The 18,655-nt window shown below is 39.9% G+C and overlaps 2 protein-coding genes across 3 annotated transcripts in view; both read right to left on the bottom strand.

The window, feature by feature from the left end:
• Positions 1–371: 371 nt before the first annotated feature.
• Positions 372–5,876, bottom strand: ARMH2 (armadillo like helical domain containing 2). The gene is made up of 2 exons (XM_067537458.1): positions 5,675–5,876; positions 372–984 (listed from the first exon to the last, which is right to left on the bottom strand). Exons 1-2 carry the CDS (start codon positions 5,874–5,876, stop codon positions 539–541), a joined length of 648 nt encoding a protein of 215 aa, XP_067393559.1. The 3' UTR covers positions 372–538.
• Positions 5,877–7,002: 1,126 nt separating this feature from the next.
• RIPOR2 (RHO family interacting cell polarization regulator 2) overlaps positions 7,003–18,655 on the bottom strand; it is a 91,027-nt gene continuing 79,374 nt past the window's right edge. For both annotated transcript variants that reach the window (XM_067537571.1, XM_067537572.1), the window contains exons 18-22: positions 18,123–18,281; positions 16,429–16,631; positions 12,009–12,092; positions 9,996–10,086; positions 7,003–8,938 (exon numbers count right to left, since the gene is read on the bottom strand). In XM_067537571.1, coding sequence (XP_067393672.1) covers positions 8,838–8,938; positions 9,996–10,086; positions 12,009–12,092; positions 16,429–16,631; positions 18,123–18,281 — 638 coding nt within the window. In that variant the 3' untranslated portion in view covers positions 7,003–8,837. The remainder of the gene's footprint in view (positions 8,939–9,995; positions 10,087–12,008; positions 12,093–16,428; positions 16,632–18,122; positions 18,282–18,655) is intronic.

The following is an 18,655-nucleotide window of genomic DNA, read 5'->3' as shown; positions in this document are numbered from 1 at the left end:
TAATGTACCTCTAGTACTCTGATTCTGATACTACCCGTTTATTGTAATGGTAATATGAACAGGACTTCAGAAAGAAGCAATGTGCACTTTCCCCTAGTTCTGCTGCTGAATGAGTATACTGACATTTATCCAGTAGATACATTACATACTGTTGGGGCTATGGTGTGTGCACCAAGGTCATACTAATCCCTGCTTCAGCCTATATTCAAGAGAACATTAGTCTGTAATCCTTTGAAGTTACTGCACAAATCTGTCAGGAAAGGGAAAAGAGGTGAAAGTTTTCCCCAGCCAATGTCTTACCAAAAACCTAACTTGATGACAGATTACCTGTTCTGTAACATAGCCCTGACTGTGGGGAGGGAGAAGGGGTGAATAATAAAATGGATAAGCATAGGAGCTGAGATGTCTAGTTAATTTTTTAATCCCAAACTTGTTCTTGGGGAACAGGAATGGTGAAAATAAATTTAATTTGTCTTCATTTTCTTTATTATGCTGTGTAAATAGTTCACACAACCATTCTCAAGAGGGTTATTTCATTTTAAATATCAGAAGTAAATTGAATTTTGTGAAATCCCAAGAGGGCAAACAGTACTTCTGCATAATTGTCTGGCCAGCCTGACCATTCCATGCTAGACAGGGATTCCAGCTTTGTTTCCAGCATTTGACCTCCCAATTCATGGAGTAATCTAATATAAGGGATATTGTTGCAACAAATAACAGTCAGAAGGTAACAAACCCAGAACTTAACCACGGTAATATCATTGCTAGCTGGGGATGAATCTTCATCTGCAGTGAGATAGGCAAGAAGAACATCAGCAAGATTCAGATCTTTTGCCTTGTTTTGGTTGCTGTAATTTATATAGCAAATACCACACAGCCCTTGCAGCACAAGGATCTTCACTTTTGCTGAAATATCTGGCATGTGCAAGATATCAATTAGTTCCTGAATGTATTCAGATGCATATATTCCAGCATTTGGTCCACCTGCAATGGAAGAAGCTATCTTTATCTCTAGAAGGTCATTAACTAGTTAATTTACATGTACATAGGAAATTCTGAGCTACCACAGAACCTTTTACTCTGTTCCATTGCATTGGAACACATCCAGTCCATGGTGTGTATCACTATGGAAACTATAGGGGAAGGATAGTCATGAGGCTAAATCGTAGAACAGGTAGTTGAAACAGGTTCTCTTCCTCTCCCTGCGTCAGACTTGCTTTGTGACTTTGGTCAGATTACTTGGATCCAGATCCTCAAAAATATTTAGGCACCTAACTCTTACTGATTTCAATGGAAGTTAGGCACCTAATTTCCCTCTCTAGGCATCAATTTCAATGTCTGAAAAATGGGGACAATATTTTCATGTCCCTCCAGGGGTGTTATGTTTAATTAAAAGTTTACAAAGCATTTGAAACATGCTCTAAAAGTTCAAAGTTTGATTTATTATAGTATATTATCCCAAAATCCTCAAGTACTCTTCAAATGTAATACATAAATTGACATTATCCTATGTAAACTATTAATATACATATCAGTGATATATCACTTGACTCATCTTGTGTGTGTGTCTGTGTGTCTATACATATACTCTCTCACACAAACTACATCTAGTATATATGCGAGCTAATTCCTATACGTAGTGTAGGATGTTTATAGTTTGTGTGGTAAATAAATATAGAACATACACAGAACCAATGAAATGTAGCTCTGTTAAAAAGCAGTTCTACTTCAGACAGGGAGTGAAGAACTTGATATCCAATTAAACTGCAGGGGGAATTTAGGTTGGCAGGATAAAATTATCGTGGTTGGTGATGGAATCTGAATATATCAGGCCTGCTTTTCAAGAAGTCAGCACACTATTGTACCTCTATGTTGGTCATCGGGCTGACTTTCCTTCTCACATTGCTCATTGCCACAACTCCTCCTCTCACTGATGTATCCCATTGCCTTCAAGGAATGGGGGCCCATCTGCTTCTATGCTGTGGTCCTAGCATGTCCTTAATGAACTCTGTGTTCTGATGAGCTAGGGCTCTTGGGTGCTCCAAATCCTACATTTTGCTAGGAATTACTCCCCTCAGATCTTAGACATTTCAGCAGAGATTGTCTGTGCAGGGATCTAGCATAGAAACAGCTGGATCCTGGTTCCTTTCTTTGATGATAGGAAATAATAGTATCTGAAGGTATTATTGGGGAAGAGGGGCTTATTTACTGGCAAATATGGTCAAGTAACAATGAAAGTTGAGATGTAAACACCCATACTACACAAGGCATAAGATCTGAGAACATGTGCATTATAGGTAAAGCCCCTTATTTTTTGTTTTTGTTTAACACTTCCCAGGAATGTATTGATTGTTTGTTTGTTTGTTTGTTTATTTAAAAAAAAAAACCCATGTGAAAATTGGTGGAAAAAATTAACTTCACAGTTTTCTGGGTAAATATTGAGGTTAGCATTGTGGGATGCCAGGACAGAAAAAATAGCAACAACTAGAGAAAAATAAGGGTATTGAAAATAAAAGCAGTTTAACATATGTATGCATATGCACGTGTGTATCTTCCATTATATTGCTTTACTTTATCAGAAAGCGTCACATTTACACTTACGCTAATTTATTAACATCAACTTATTGTAATGTGTTGGATTTTCTTAACATAATATTTTCATGTACTTGAGTGATCCAAAATTTGAGTAAAAATCAGTAAAAGCCAAATGGCTTATGTAATACCTGGGGAATTTTCCATAAAAATCAATAAAAACTGAAAATGAAGGACTTTTATTATATCATAATTATTTCTTGGATGGACTATTGAAATTACTTGGTTGCCTACCCTGAGACATATTCCTCTGTTTCTTTTCTAGATTGTACATGTATAAATATGTTCATCAGCAAAGAGGATAACTCTGCACATTGTTTACTGTTCTTAACTGGCATTTCTGTGTGTTTCTGTTCTTTTCAGAGCTGCATTTGAAGTTGGGGGCAAGTAGTTTGAAAATCTGCTGAGCCTTCAAGCTGCTCATTCTGTTTTGTTTTTTTATTATTCTGATTCTGATATCATCTGTATTTCCTGCTGTAAGGCATATTTATTACATATTTTTCCTTTCTACCAGGACAAAGGATTTCATGTCCTAAAAAAAGGTTTGAGGTCTTTGTCCAAGGAATAAATGCTGGGAAGGCACTTTGTGCTGTCAGTGTGACTACTAAAATGCAGTCTAGTTACATAAGGGTAAATCTGTCTCCTCCCCACCTTTCACCACCATTCTTCCTCCGTCGTCAGTGCAGAATTTTTTGTATGCTGCAAAACCAATGTGGTATCACTGCGGTAGCAGTGGACAGAATTCTGGGATCTCACACCAGTTGTGCACAACCAAACAAAGCTATATGGATTATCCATGTAACACAGGCAGGTTGAGGGAAGAGTAAGAGCTGGCTCAGTAACTTTACCAGTCCATCAGTCATTCCCATCAAAGAACTGCAGGTCAGCTTCAGAGAACATCTTTCCACACAAACCCAACAGGACTCTCCTTTACCTAATCTGGTTGATTGGGTTGTGCAGTGGAGTCAGGATTTGTCACTGTCAGAGAAAACTCAGTGGCAGCACATGGAATACACTGGAAATAACTTCAGAATAAGAAACAGTGGTTGTCTTCTTCACAAATGTTGCCCTACGTAATGTAAAAAGATTGTCTGTCTGTGAATAGAATACAATACCTGATACACAGTAAAAGCATCTCTGTATCAGTTTTGGGCTGATGTGATTTTTAGTGGCAAAAATATTCATTTAAGTGAGTATTTTTGAATGCAAATGTTACAAGTGATGGTGATTTATGTAGGTTCTTGGGCCTTGTTGCATAAATCCACTGACAGTTGCCGGACTGGCTTCTGAACTTGGCCAAGCTATTCTCTAGAAAACTTGGCCAGATTGCAAAACACATGAGTGAGTTGCATGTAGATTTTCTGTGGGAAACATTATGTTAATTAAGATTCTCTTTCCCTGACCTCCCTTCCTGTTCCAGATTCTAAATGGCCAAAAACCTGACTTTCACATCTACGGAACTACTTTCTTTTTGAGTTTTTTGGCTGACTTTATGCTCCCCAAAGTTAGTTATACATTATCTGCCAGGAGTGTGTACTTGGATCACAACATTCCAGTAACTTTTCTCTGTACCTTTTCTAACATTTAGAAGGAGGAGAGTCTCCTCTACCCACAATGGTACTTTGGCTTCAATTAACATTTCACATTTTTTGAACATTATGATGCCAGCTGGCTATGAATATTTGACTTAATTGTAGTAGGCTTGCTGTCGGGCAGGATCAGAGAACCCCTTCTTAAAATAGGTCAGTATATTATTATTTACCCTTACTGTTTATATAGTTTTAAAGTATAATGCATCGAATGTCTTTCTTTACCCCCTGGTGGAGATACGTGATTGCAGGTATAAGGAGCTGCAAAATGTTGACTGGAGGGAGTCAGAGACTGAGGCTGTGTCTACGCTGTAGTTGCGCCGCTGTAAGCTCACCCATATAGCTGCTGTATGCCAATGGGAGAGAGCTCTCCTGTCAACGTAATTAAATCATCCCCAATGAGTGTCGGTAGCTAGGTCGGTGGGAGAGGGTCTCCTGTTGACATAGTGCTGTCCACACTGGTGCTTCTGTTGGGGTAACTTATGTCCATTAGGCATGTGTTTTTTCACACCGAGTGACATTTACTTTACTGCCAAGTGTTAGTGTAGACATAGTGTAAGTTTTACATCTAGTTAAGGAGACTGAGTTTCTTCAAGCAGGATTCAATTGGTACATAAAAGGAGACCCAAATGTATAATTTTTTAAATCTCATGCTTTGGAGGTCTGAATCATGATTTTTGAAAGCTTGCGATTGGCAATATGGCGATTATAAATCACTCTGTTACACACACACCCCCACCCCAGTGGGGGAAAAAAAACGCAGGTCCAGTCAGCTGAAGAGAGGGAATGAAGAACAACATGCTCAATTAAGATAAGAAAAACTTATGACACAGTGATAATAGGCCAACACCAAAGCAGCTCCTTTCCTAGACACACTTTCCTTTACGACTGACTTCCTCATCCCTGCTAATTCTCTCTTGTTACGAGATTTTTTTCCTCAACATACTTTTTGGGAATGGCTGGTCCTTTAAATTTGGTGGAGCCAAGCAGCTGCATTTCTAAAGTGGTTATTTTGTAACTAGCAGCTCCTGATTTTCTTTTCCAGCTGGTGACAACCTAGTCTGTCCCTTCCACCCCTTTCCTTAATTTTATTGCTTAGGAGGAAGGTAGGTAAAAAACAGCAGTATTACTGAACCAAAGCATTAGATTTTAACTAGTAATAAACATTGGTTTCTTTTTGTCTTATGCCCTTGGAGGCTTTAGTGTTCACATTTTCAATCTTTTCTCCACAACTGTAAAGGCTAGAAATGTACCTTTTTAAAAATGGAATTTGAGATTCTAATGTAATCATAGGAATTCATGAATTAGGGTTTTTAAAAAAAAAAAAAAAAGTTATTTCATAACTGACTTCATTGCGAGCGGGAATGGGTGCTGTAAGTTCTGAGCCAAATAAATTGCTTTCAGTAATTGTACTGATTATGGGGAAATGGCCTGAAATAGCTAAAAAGAAGACAGAAGAAATAATATTTCAACAAGTCAATTTGCCTTGATACCTGTGTACACCAGCAGTCCAATATTTTTTGCAGCTTGGGCTCTCTGTTCCAGGGGCAGTTGTGTGTTCTTCACATCACTGCCGTATCTAACAATTTTTTGCTTATGAAAAATGCTGCCATTTGGATTGTAGGGTTCTTCCTCCACCGAAGAGAAAAAAGTTTTGATGTAAGTTTCATAACATGTTTGGAGCTTCTTAAACATACTTTCTATGACTCTTCAAGAAGTCCTACTTAGTGACTTTCTTGAATGTGTGTAGAAATTAAAATTAAATAGGAAGCAGCTAAAAAGCCAGAGTATGAATTCTGGTTTTGAAAAAACTCACTCAGGTTAGTAACTAAGCAACACTTTATTCTAAAGTTAATAAACAGAATGAAAAATGGAAGCAGCTCTTTGTTATAGCACAGAATCTGATGACATCATGAGATTTATTTTAGCACATCAATATTCTGTGCCCCCATTTCATTGCAATGAATTATCTTCTTTGGATGGCTGAATGTAAATGTGTTCTGTTGGGTTAAAACAATGTGTACAGCATGGGCTGTAGTAGGCTTATTTTAGAGCAGCGAGGGAAGGAACAACAGAAACCAGACATGTCTATTTATTTCCAAAATAGTGTCATTTTATTTAAAACATGATTAAAATTTCTCATTTTGCTTTGCAAAAATTCAGGTACTACCAGTCACATAATGATTACCCCCTGCCCCCACCTTGGCCTAGAGTTGTGAAGAAGCGCTATACTGTAAATAAATCTGGCTTGAACTGCCTTGTGTAGATGATGTATACTGGATGCTTCAGCTAGCCTGCCCCTCTACCTTTCCATGCTGATTTTTCTTCCCTTTGTTTTTCCTGCCTTTTTTGTATGTGTTTTTGGGTTTAGTAGCTAAAACAAATCTGTCACTGCAGCTTCTCCTGGGCAGCAGAAAGTTAGGGCGACAAAACCAGTCACCCATGAAAAAGCAAGAGAAAACAAGCTAACATTGCAGTTTTCTTCATTCAGTTCCATGAAAAGTTGCAATACTGCATATTTGCCACTGTGTTAGGCTATAAATTAACGGTATACAGAGGCCTATTCACATCTTTCCAAGAGCTCACTTCAGCACTGCTGGTGTTTTCTCTAAGCCTCCTGAATGTAGTGAAAACCAGAGCACTATGGTAGTGTTGCACTAAGGTTTAACCATGATTAGCGGATATGATGACTTACCCTTGTCTACACTAATTGCAGAGTAGTGGAGAACATGCTGTTAGACTTTTCAAAGTTGTCTTAATTTGGTAGTGGAGATGAGACCTGTCAAAACAGAACTATTGACCCCTTCCCCAGATGTTTGTAAGAAATACCTTCATGGTAGTATATCAGTACAAGCATGAATCTCTGCTTGCAGATTTCTTTGGAGATATCCTACTGCACATAAGGAAGCTGCAACACCTTAACTATTTTGGGGATTGTCCCAATGCCAGGCCAAAGGGAGTTGCAGCACTGACGATTGTCCACAATGATGGGCTTTGCCATGGGGCAGCTACAGTGATTAGCAGCCACCGATGGCTGGCTGGGACCCAATTTCCAGCATAGACAAAGTCTGAGAGCTGTGTATTAAGGTTGTATAGACCTCACAGTGGAGAACGGTGAGCACACACATTTTATAGTTTGGACCAATGTGTTTAGTGATTAAAAAATCATCTTTATTATAACTTAAATGTGATAGGAAACATGAGTACAAATGCCACAAAACTAAAATGCAAAAAATAAGCAGTAGTCAGAACAAAAGAACATGATAGCAGAATCAGCTCATGCAATAGAAGTGATATAAAACCCATAGCATGGTTATTTAACCTTCTGTAAAAAGACTATTTCCTGCAGTAAACAAGTAAATATTTTAGTCTGTACAAATGTACCTTTAATTAAAGAATATATATATATATATATTTATAAATATACAGCTGTATGTACATTGTTGGTAACATTCACAGTCAGAAAAACTGTCTGCCAATGTATTTGGCGCACAAGGCTTCTTTTGGAAGTGAACTATTTGTGATCCCTTTCTGTATAGTCTATCAAAGACTGGATGTTTTAATTAATATCTAAATAGTATTTCAGGTCAGATGAACTGCAGTATAAGAACACTCTTCTGTTAAATTGCACTCACCTCTTCTGTTAACTCCCGGGCTAGAATCATAGCTTGAAGCACTCAGTCTTTCATACTTGGAGTTGGGGGGAGGAAATGCTTTTACTTGTACCCTGTCTTTAACTGCTCCAAGGTCCTCTTTAGTTTGCTTTAATTCTTTATAGTGACATTACTCTATAGCAAACTGTGATGCACTAGCCAGAGTGCATGTAACCCCCCACTCCTTGTAACCTAGGAAACAAAAACAGCTTCAGGGATTCATGCAATTAATTGCATTATATTCACTATTTATTTTTGAACAATGAGCACATGTAACCTTCCATTTATTTCTATAAAACCTACGTAATTGCTTGATAGCACATGAAAATCCCTGGATTAATCATGATTCATTACTGGAGGGCAAGAGGGAGGAAATAAAAGACCAGCAGAGGCATTTAAAATGAGTCAGTGAAATAACATCTCCTGGGGTTTACAGCCTGTTGTTTCTGGAAGCAAAACTTGAAGAAACTTGATCTATGTTTCATCATTAAAAAAAAAACTGGGCAGTTGAGTCTTGTTCCATGCTGCTATAGTGCTGTTAGGAACCCTGCAAGGCATCCAACAGTTAATGCAGAGTTGAAGGGAAAGCTGCTTTGTAATTCTACTTGGTTTGCTCCTTATTTTCCCTTTTTAGATACAGCATCATGTTTCAAGCTTACACAACAACTTCAATAAAACAAGTGCAACATTCTGTACAAATATTAAGCTGAATTCGAAAATCTTATGGAAGTTTGCTGATACTGATTTACTGCAACTACATCATTTACTCTGAAGGAATTGAAGTATTATCTTCAGCATACAACTGTTCCATCATAAGCTACAGAGAAAAGCCAATAGGAACTCAATAACTGGATTTTACACTTTTTTTCTTAAGTCTGAAAGTTGCTAACTTTCAGGACATTATTTATAGCATTTTTAAAATTTTAAGCAGTTAAATTACAGCACCATCCCAGTTAATGAGACCAGTCATAATGACTGTTAACTGTTAGGCAAATTATCTTGTCTAAAAAGCTGTGGCAACTTCAGTCCCACGACGGCCTCCTTCTTTAACAAATTCCCGAGGAAATTTATCCAGCTGTTCATAAGCCAGTCGCCCATCTTCACCTGAGCATAAAACAGTAAAGCATAAATAAAACGTTGCATCATTTTTGTACCCCAAATTATTTCTTTTCTGTGGAATGAACGGATTTACTGATTATTCGTTTAATAGGATTTTTTGTATATTAATTGCAAATTGAGAAATTAGCCACAAAAATTGAGTGTGCTGTGAATGTTCAAACTATTCCTTAAACTTTTATGCTGCATCTCTGGGGTAGTAGATAATCCACATACTGTTTACTTGCATAAATTTATTGGAACACCATTGCCTATTCTTTTCCATTATCTGCCTCTCAAAAAACCTATCTTCTATCAAATGTTTTAGCAAGAATTTTTATATACTATGCAATCACTTTTCCATCATATTTTCAGAGCACATGGATTAATACATAATAGGATGATGGCTAGGTCGTTAATGAATTAATTTTTAAATTTTGTTTGTCCAGGCAATCTACTAAATACACTGATGGTGCAGTAAGGATTCAGTTTTATATGAAATTGTATAAAGCATCCAGACTTTAGGACGGGCACTTAAATAATCAAAACAAATAGGCAAAGGAAGGATTTGAATAAATCAAAACATGATATGCTCTCTCATCTTTAGTGAGAGCTAGGGATCTGTAATAAGTATGGATTTACAGATGGTCTGAATAGCATTACAAAATGTTTGGGCTAAGTAGAGATGATTTGTTTAAAGCAAAGATGAAGCAGCTTCATTTAAATTAAGAAAAGTTTTTTAATGACATATGGAAATATTGCAGTCAGTGCAGATGCCCTAGTGTTGTTAATAATGGTATTAAATTTGCTGTTCCCCACATTTTTGCTTTTCAGAGCGCTGCTGGGTTTTTTGTATTGACACTGGGCCAATGCATTGCAGCAGCTGTCTGGTGAAAAGGGAAGTTTTGGCAGCTGAGCAAAGAGCGGATCAAGTTTTTGGCATCTGAGTGGGAGGCAATTTGAGATTGGATGTTCCTGCTGAAATGGTCAGCAGTGAAACAGTTAACTATTAAATTGTCCTAAATTGTATGCAACAGTAAAATGAATAAATAAAAACACAACTCACCAAGGGAGAGAAGGGTTTCAGATGCTATTTTTCTGATTTCTTCATCATCAGATTGGCAGAGTGTAACTAGCATTTTAATGCTTTCTGTAGCCTAGAAAGTGAAAAAACGGTATTGACATTTCCAGTTACACTTTGTATTCTTGTGTGAATATACATAAACCTCCTTCTCCACATCTCTCCCATCCCATACACATACAAACATTGATTTGTATCTCTGTGTTTATGAGCTCAATTTGTTACTTTTCCAGAGTTCTGTACAGCTACTGTACAAATCTCCAGCCTTTTGACAGTGCAACAGTTGTGGTTGCCCTTGCCAGGGATGCTACAACTGTGAAAATGATCCTGAATGGAATAGAGAGATGGGTGCTTTCCTACACATGAGAAAGAAAGTGTTTTGAGGCGCATAGTCTGTGTTCCTTTAAAGTATGAGATTACTTTTTTTTCTAAGTTTAATTTGATGTCATTTTTTTTCCAACTAACTATTCTCTTCTCTTCCGGTTCTCCTATACTTCACTCATCACTATAGTACCTGAGCACTTTCTAGTTGTGCATTTAGCAACATAACTAATATCTGTACTGTGGCTCATTCTCTTCCATCTTCTCCATATGAAGAGTATAGCAAAAAACCCCAGCCACCGGGGTGGGGCTAAGGTTAGGGTGGATGTGCAGGTCGGCTAAAACTAAAATCTCAGGTGTTTCCATTTTCCATTGTAAATTCACAGATTCATAGATTTTTAAAGTGACCATTAGATCATCTAGTCAGTGTGACCTCTTATATAACATGGGCCTTTAAATTTCATCCAGCTGTGCCTTGATTTAGCCCAGGAACTTGTGTATGGCTAAAGCATATCTTCCAAGAAGACACCAAGTCTTGATCTGAAGCCATCAAGAGATGAAGAATCCACCATATCTCTTGGTAGTTTGTTCCAATGGTTAATCAGCCTCACTATTAAAAATATGTACCTTATTTCTTATTTGAATTGTGTGGCTTCAGCTTCCAGCATTCCTTCTTTTTATACCTTTCTCTGTTAGATTAGAGAGCCCTTTAGAACTAGTTATTCTAATAGCATGTAGGCATTAATGCTATAATGCCCTCATGTCCTGTGGGCATCTGTGCATAATCACTGCCTGGCTTTTGTTTGAGGCCTTAGCTAGAAACTCATAGTTACAGATGGTCCATCGCCCCACAATAGCTAGAGAGGATACTGCTGTATGCACATAAGGGTATAGGGACTGACATGTGGCTACACTGTACAGTTATCTTCTCCAGAGGGCAGTTCTGAAAGGGATCGCCTCTGTGCAATGTCTAGATTTCATGGAATGCTTTTTTTTTTTTTTTTTGCATGCTGGGGCACCTACTGCAGCTGCCTAACTTCAGGGACCATTTGAGGGCTCAGGGATTGAGAACAGCTATTCCCTTCCATGGCCTTTTACTGACTGTGCAGAAAGAATTAATTTTGTGTGTGGAGGAGGTGCAAAAATGGCATCAGAAACTATATTGAATAGGGGACTTCCATGTATTCCAGCCATTTTGCTCTAGGGGTTTTTACTTACTGGTTACACTATCTCAATTGCTGTGGTATCAGCTAATGAACTGATGTCTCCATCTCTCTCTCTCTCTTTATAGTTTTTGGCTATGACCATTATAATTTTGCTCGAAGACATGTTTTTTCCCCCCTCTATCAAGACTCTTTACTGTGCTAGATTTTTTTTCATGTAGAAGATACCCTCTAACACCTAAGATAAATAAAATCCTTTTTATTAAGGCACAAAGAGACAAAAACTGATTGCTTTAAAAACCAGGATTCTAAACAATTCAGGCCAACAAGCCATTTGTAAAATATGAGCGCAGCAAATGCCAAATAAAAAGCAAAGCTCATGTTCTCTTGCTGTTTGTATCTTGCCGTTTGTGCATTTCTGTGCTCAGGAGGCTCTATTGAATAGAATCTCATGTTCTTACTTTGAATTTCCATGGCAGAGCAGAGTACAACAACTGATTGCATCAAATTTTACCTGAAGGCATTTCAGTGCCATGCAAGCTGCTTTCTGTAGGTGGAGATTGGGCTGAGTTAGCACTTCACAGTAATAAATTAAAGCCTGGAAAAGAAGACAGAGGATGACACCAATTAGAATGTTTGTAGCGGTGTTGAGCAGAAAAGTGAAAGAAATGTATATAATCTCTGCATTTCCAAACACAGAAGTCAAATTACCTAACAGTGTGGATACAGGACTGAAAAGATAAAATAATCATTTATTGGGTAATTGTATGGCTCCAGATATGATAATGGGGAACATCATTGGTTGAAATCCAGCCTAAGTTTTGTCTTTTGTCATCTATGTGGCAAGAGCTACTGATCTTGGTCCAGTTCTTAGTGAGAAAGTGTGCACATTAAAGCAATCAACACTAACTGGTACCCTTGATGGTAATTTCTGCAGAGAGGTCAAGAAGTAAGTGGGTCATGGAGACTGAACTGCTCTCTTTCAAGGTGGTCCCTCTAGAAGAGGGGTGGTAATGACTTTGGGTCACAACTGACCTCAGCTGAATTGGAACCCAGAGTGAGTGAATATGACTATTCCAAAGCTATCAATCAGGAGCTGCTAAACTATGTTTACTGCTCAGTTCTAGAAATGTTCCCGTTACGCTGATTCTTGTTTGCTCAGCAGTTCGCAGCAAATCTCAACAGCAGGAAGCTGCCTAGTAAATTGCAGAGAGTGTTTTGATACAGGCACCAAGCTGTCTTTTCCCTCTTGCAGTGACCAAGACATAAATGCAGCAAGCCTGTACTAGGAGAAGGGGAGATTTTTTTTTGTGTTCATGCAGAAGAGAGGCAAGGTGGCACCCAGCTCTGATATTGCATAGGTGGAAAGTGACAGAAGGTAAAATATAGGGAGACTGAAAAAGGAGGGGAAGAGAGTGGCAGAAGAAGATGACCAAAAGAAGAATGAACATGACTGGTGCCACTCAACGTTTTTCTTTCCCCTTTCTTTTTGTTCTGCCGTTTTGTGACACTAAGCACCCCTGTATTCATACCCTACACTCTAATGTAATAATCTTTGTACAAAATATGCCTTGTGAGGTATCATTTGAAAACTAATAAATCACTGATTAACATTGTTGTGTGTACACATGTAAAGGTATATGTTAGAATTAAAGTGTGTTTAAAACCAGGCATTCCAGGAGGTTGGTAAACAGGTCTGCACTAGACAAAGGAACGTGTTTTCCCTACCTGGGAGTTACTTCCAAAGTACTTTGAAAGACAACAAGAATGTATTTACATACTGCATAAACAGATCCATCAAGTCAACAAGGGGTGGAGGTAAACCGCACACTAACAAGTAGGGTAGGAGACAGCATGGCATTTACACCTAGCAGGAGCTGGAAGCGTGGTCTGGGTTTTACTTTTCAAAGAATTCATTGCAAAGGTTTACTGGTCTATAAAGATGGGGGGGGGGGGGGGGGGTGGGGGGACGGACTCAACCTCAAGTGATAAGCAATTGAATCTACTTATTGTATACAATATTAATGTATTCAGTGTGAGGTTCTTTATAAAAGCCTATGACACTGGTAATTAATATCACTGAATTATAAGTATTAACATTACATAAGGAATTATCAGTGCTCATGCCTTCCAATCTGGGGAAAATCTGGAGGAAAAAAGGTAGGCTAGATGGGCCAATTAACTGCATAGGCTCCACCTGGAAGGGAGCCAGGCTCAGTAATGCTTAATTAAGGAAGACGCTTACCTGGACAGGAACAGGCAGGGCTTCTACAAAGCTAAAACCAGAAAGGGGCTCCAGGGGAGTGATCTGCAGTCACTCCCTCCCTCCCTCCCTAACAGGCGGGAAGTATGTTAGAGATTACAGGATCTGGTAAGAAGCCAAAGGGGAAAGCAGCCATGGGGAGCAGAGGAAGCTCAGCCAGGTGGTAAACCCAGAGGTGCCACAGGGTAGAAGGAGGGAGTAAGGGCAGAGCCCAGGGAAGGAGCAACCAGGTCTGGAAGGAAGTAGACTGTAGCTGTGGAGCATAGGGTCAGTGAGTTGGAAACTGGAGTAGAAGGTTGGCCCAGGTTTCCCTACCAGAGGCAGGGGAAATGGCACGGTCTTGGACATAGAATGGAGGACTGCCTGAAAAAGCTTGTCCAGAGAGACATTGACAGACCCCAGAAGGGAAAGACTATAGTGACCTGGCCAGAGGGCCAAGTCATGAAGAGGGAGAAACTGAGTCACAAAGAATACCACCACCCTAATTCCTGGGGGGTGAGATTGAGGCAATGGGCTGAGCGACCACAGAAAGGGGCAGCCAACCAATGGCAAACTAGTCCCCAGATGAGCCACAAGGAGGTATGGTGGCAGTGAGCAGAGAGCCCTGTTACACCTGTCTCCTAGGTAAATTAAGCATGGTGGAATCAAAACAATGGAAGCCCCATTTACATACAGGGGGATGAGAAGCCCACAGGAAGGGAATAACAGCATGAGGTCATCCTGCCTCTTGAAACAGTCACTGAACTTTAGAAGCAAGGCCAGAAGCCATCTTTGGCATCCATCATTAGAAAGACGAGAACAGAGCTCTTGCACACTGAGAAAGATGGGTCCTTCAATCAAGCTGGGTTTGAAGTCTCTGGAAGTGATTATAGGTGAGAAACCTACTTAGGCAAAGATTTTTCACCTAGGAAGACAAGGGAAACCAGCCCCTTGTGCTTTCATGGAAGGTCCTGACTGAGGCTATGTCTACACTGATGGTGGCAAAGTCACCGCCGTCAGATCGACTTATCTGGAGTGACTGAGTGGTCAGTGAAGACTCGCTCAGTCGATCCAAAAGTCGATGTTATTAATCCACCCCCGCAAGTGGTGTAGCGCTGCGTCGATGGGAATGCTGTTCCCGTTGGCGCAGTAAAGACGGTGCATAGAAGAGAAGCACGGAAGTCGACGGGAGTTACGCAAGTTCTGTGCATACTTTGTGTAACTCCCATTGACGGCCGCCGAATCGCGGAGGTAAGTGTAGACCAAGCCTGAGAGAAAGTGAGTCATGACTGGTCAGAGAAACCATGTTGAACAAACTGTAACTTGCTTGATTTAGTTTTAGACTTTTATAGATGCATGTTTTCAATTTCATTTGCTTGTGACCCTTTCTAACTGTATTCCTGTTACTTGGCATTACTCAATCTATGACCTATTGTTCACACATTTGTTTTAGTTTTTCTATAAACCAACGCAGTGCGGTGTTTACCCCAGTTAAGTTAGTAAGCTGATGGGTTTTAGGTTTTTAGAGGCGCAAACTGACCATATCATTTCTCTGAACAGTCCAGGAAAGGACGGGATGTTACAGAATACATGGTTTGGGGAAAAACTTGGGACAAGACATACTGTTAGGGTTATTCTGCTGGTTGTTATCATGGCTGCTGGAAGGCAGAGTGAGGCTGTAGACAGGCTGCTGGGGTCAGAGCTGCTGAACCAGGGCTGTCTAGCCTGACCTGAATGTGACCTGAATCCAGGTAGCCAGGTTGTGAGTAGCCCAGGCTGGAAGCTACAACAGCAAAGCATTGTGAGCCACACCCAGAGTTGCAGGGCAGGGCAAGTGGTGACACAACCTCTTACTGGTCTGGATTGCCCCACTCATGAACCCATCACACCCTCCTCCTGTTCTGGTCCCTCCTCACAACTAGGGCACCCAAGAATGAATTTTCACTAGGGTAACAGCAGAAAGGAGGAAGGGCATTGTACGTACAAAAGTCAATCATTACCTCCCACTCTCTTTCCTTCTCCTCCCTGCTCTTTAGTTCACAGTGCCTTAATTTTAAATGTTTTATCTAAACTAAAGTCTTTGATCCAAATTCTTTTTATCACCTCACTAGGGACCATGAAGCTAGTTCTTGTTTGCTCATCAGCAATTCCCTTCTTCTAAAAATCAGGATGCTGCCAGATCTTACCATCCTCAGAGCAAAATATCAGACTCGTCTCTTTCCAAAATGGCAGTGCTTGAAGCAGCATTTCAGTAAACAACCCAAACCACACACACTAATGCTGAAACACGATAGATGGCTGAAGAATACAATGCAAACCAAATAGATTAAATTAGTGTCTAGATGTTATTGTGACAGATATTATAGAGGCAGTCCTGCAAATTTGTATGTTCTGTCAGACTTGGAGAAACAAGGTGGGCAAGGTAATATCTTTTATTGGACCAACTTCTGTTAGTGAGAAAGACATGCTTTTGAGCTACACAGAGCTCTTCTTCAGATCCAAATAAAATAAATCAAAGATATTACCTCACCCACCTTTGTCTCTAATATCCTGGGACCAACATAGCTACAACAACACTGCAAGACTCAAAGAAGTTACTTTACACATTATAGACAGAAACATGATTATATAATATAGGTCTCCTATACTGTAAGTGGCTTTTGCAGTTAGGTATGGTTCCTCTGTTCCCTACCTTCTCCCTGAAATGCCTGTTTTCTGCTGAAGCTGACAAGAGTAATGTCACAGCCTCGCCAATTTCATTTTTGTTTTCAGTCAGAAGTAAAGCCAGGGACCTCAATACTTCCTGCTGAGGTGGAAGACTGCTGGAGGTTAGTTCCGCTATATTCTGTAGCAGTTTTTTATCTCTTAATGTCTGCAGCTTCTGGACCATTGAGGCTAGAATGCAAAAGAAAGAGAAGTCAGCATTCTCTTTTTGTTCATTTATTCTTCCAATATTTTATGATGCGCCTTTCCATTTAAAACAGCTGTCCTCAATTACTACCACTGGCACAAAGGACAGGTGAAAAATTCCTGCTTCACTGAGTGCCAGTATTGCAATGCTCCTACTTGGGGAGTGTTTTGCTCTTTGAGCTGTGCCTCTCAGATACTCTTGCTGAAAACTGGCACATGTTCTCCACAGGAGTAACAGATGTGTGTGGATGGGCTAAATGGGATGTTAGGTTTCTTATTCCCACCTCAAAGTGAGGACCTAATCATCAAATCTTAACTGCAGCTAGAAAACCTACGTTCCAGTCAATTATTGTAGCAAGCAAAACTGAGTATCCTAGAGGGAGAGTTGATTTCAAGACATGTTTTCCTTTGGCACTTTCCGTATCTAAGACCACGATTCTTGAGTAGCATTTACACTGGATATTGATATGTGATTAAAAGTAATAGTGATGTTATATTCGTAATTAGTTTGTTTTGGGTTTTTTTGTTTTAGAAAAGTGACTAGAGTGAGTATCTAATAGCATTGGCTTCAGCCAGCCATACTGAGAGCAGGCTTTGTGCAAGCTTCTCCACGCCACCCAGTGGAAGCACTACAGGGGGAAGGCATTGCCTTAGCTTGCTTTGAGTCATGTTTTCCCTTCTGCGATATACTGGTACCAAGGACATCTTTATTTGCCAGTTTTTCCTGCTCACTTATGTCAGTCTCTGCTGACAGCCCCTGCAAATGTACCTCAGTACTGTACTGAACATCTTCCCTATTCCAGCCCTTTGGCCCCTCTTGTGTAAAAGCTGGCAGCTACGCCAAGATGTGCTTACGCTGTGTCAGGCAGAACAGGGGACTAGGTAGAGTCCTTCAAACTCCATTTCACATGGACCAGATTAACAAATGAATTTCACATCTCCAGGAGTGAAAGTCTATGGCACTATGGGCTTGGTCCCAACAGGTGCCGAGTGTCTATTTCCACATTAAGTTCACAGGGCCAGATCTTCTGAAGTGCTGAGAACTTCTTGCAGGGCACAGTTTCCTCAGAACTTCCCAAGGGGGGCTCAGTACTTCATGAGACTGGTCCAAAAGCAATGATGGGATCAAAGGAAAGACTGAAATCAGTAAGAGCTGTGGGCACTCAGCACCTTCCAGATTTTGGGCCCAACCCCACAGCACCATCTAGCCCTTAAATATTAGTTCTTTCTATGTGTTTGTTTTAGTACTAATGGGCGTGTACGTATATGGGGAAGAGGACGACAGTTGGAAATACCTGCACACTTTCTTCAATATACACGTTTCAGTTGCAATCATATTCAACACCCAAAGCAGTTGTTTCCCTCTTTTCCCTGTTGGTTAATGAAAAATCAGCCCAAAGGCTGAAGTGCTTTCTGTGCTGCTCAAAAGGACATTGATAGATTTTCCTTCTACCAGCCAGAAGTTAAGTACTCTACCTTCTTTTGCAAGTTGCAACAAATAGCTTCCAAGGTCACAAACGCTGTTGCTGGCAAAATAATTGTAATACTGAAAAACTGTTAGGATTTCAGAGGACAGACTGGATGAGAGGACTGGCTCTGTTCGGTCAAGGATCTGACACACCAGGGTTCTGAATACTACATGCAGAAGAAAAAGAGAAAGGAACACTGTCAATGACGTATTAATAAGAGCAAAAAATTCCAGCCAGGCAAAACACTGCAGTTAACTCAGTTCAACACTTTTAAGCATGAAAAAAGGTAGAACTGTTGTTGTTTTTCTTTTAAAAGACACCACCCAGTATTTCTAATCTTCAGTAAGGGCAAAATTGTCCTCTGTTTGGTCCGCATCAACGTAATATCTGATCTCACAATCATTAATACATTCTATCCTTATGAAACCCATGCGAGGTAGGGAAGAGCTATTGCCAACTTCCAGAGGGGAACTGAGTAGATTATGTGATTTGCCCTATGTCACACGTGGCTGTGTCCACTAGACCATCCTTCCTCTCCAC

This window comes from Emydura macquarii, unplaced genomic scaffold (assembly GCF_026122565.2).
Source record: "Emydura macquarii macquarii isolate MOO-44397 ecotype Brisbane River unplaced genomic scaffold, CSIRO-AGI_Emac_v2 contig_431, whole genome shotgun sequence".
NCBI lineage: Eukaryota > Metazoa > Chordata > Testudines > Chelidae > Emydura > Emydura macquarii.
Note: the sequence above shows the minus strand (reverse complement) of the source record. Positions and strands in the feature narration are given on the sequence as shown.

Coding starts and splice junctions, on each gene's coding strand:
- ARMH2 (XM_067537458.1), bottom strand. CDS start 5,876: ATGTTTAAGAAGCTCCAAACATGTTATGAAACTTACATCAAAACTTTT. Junction 985..5,674: donor TGGACTGCTGGTGTACACAG/GTATCAAGGCAA, acceptor CTTCCATTGCAG/GTGGACCAAATGCTGGAATA.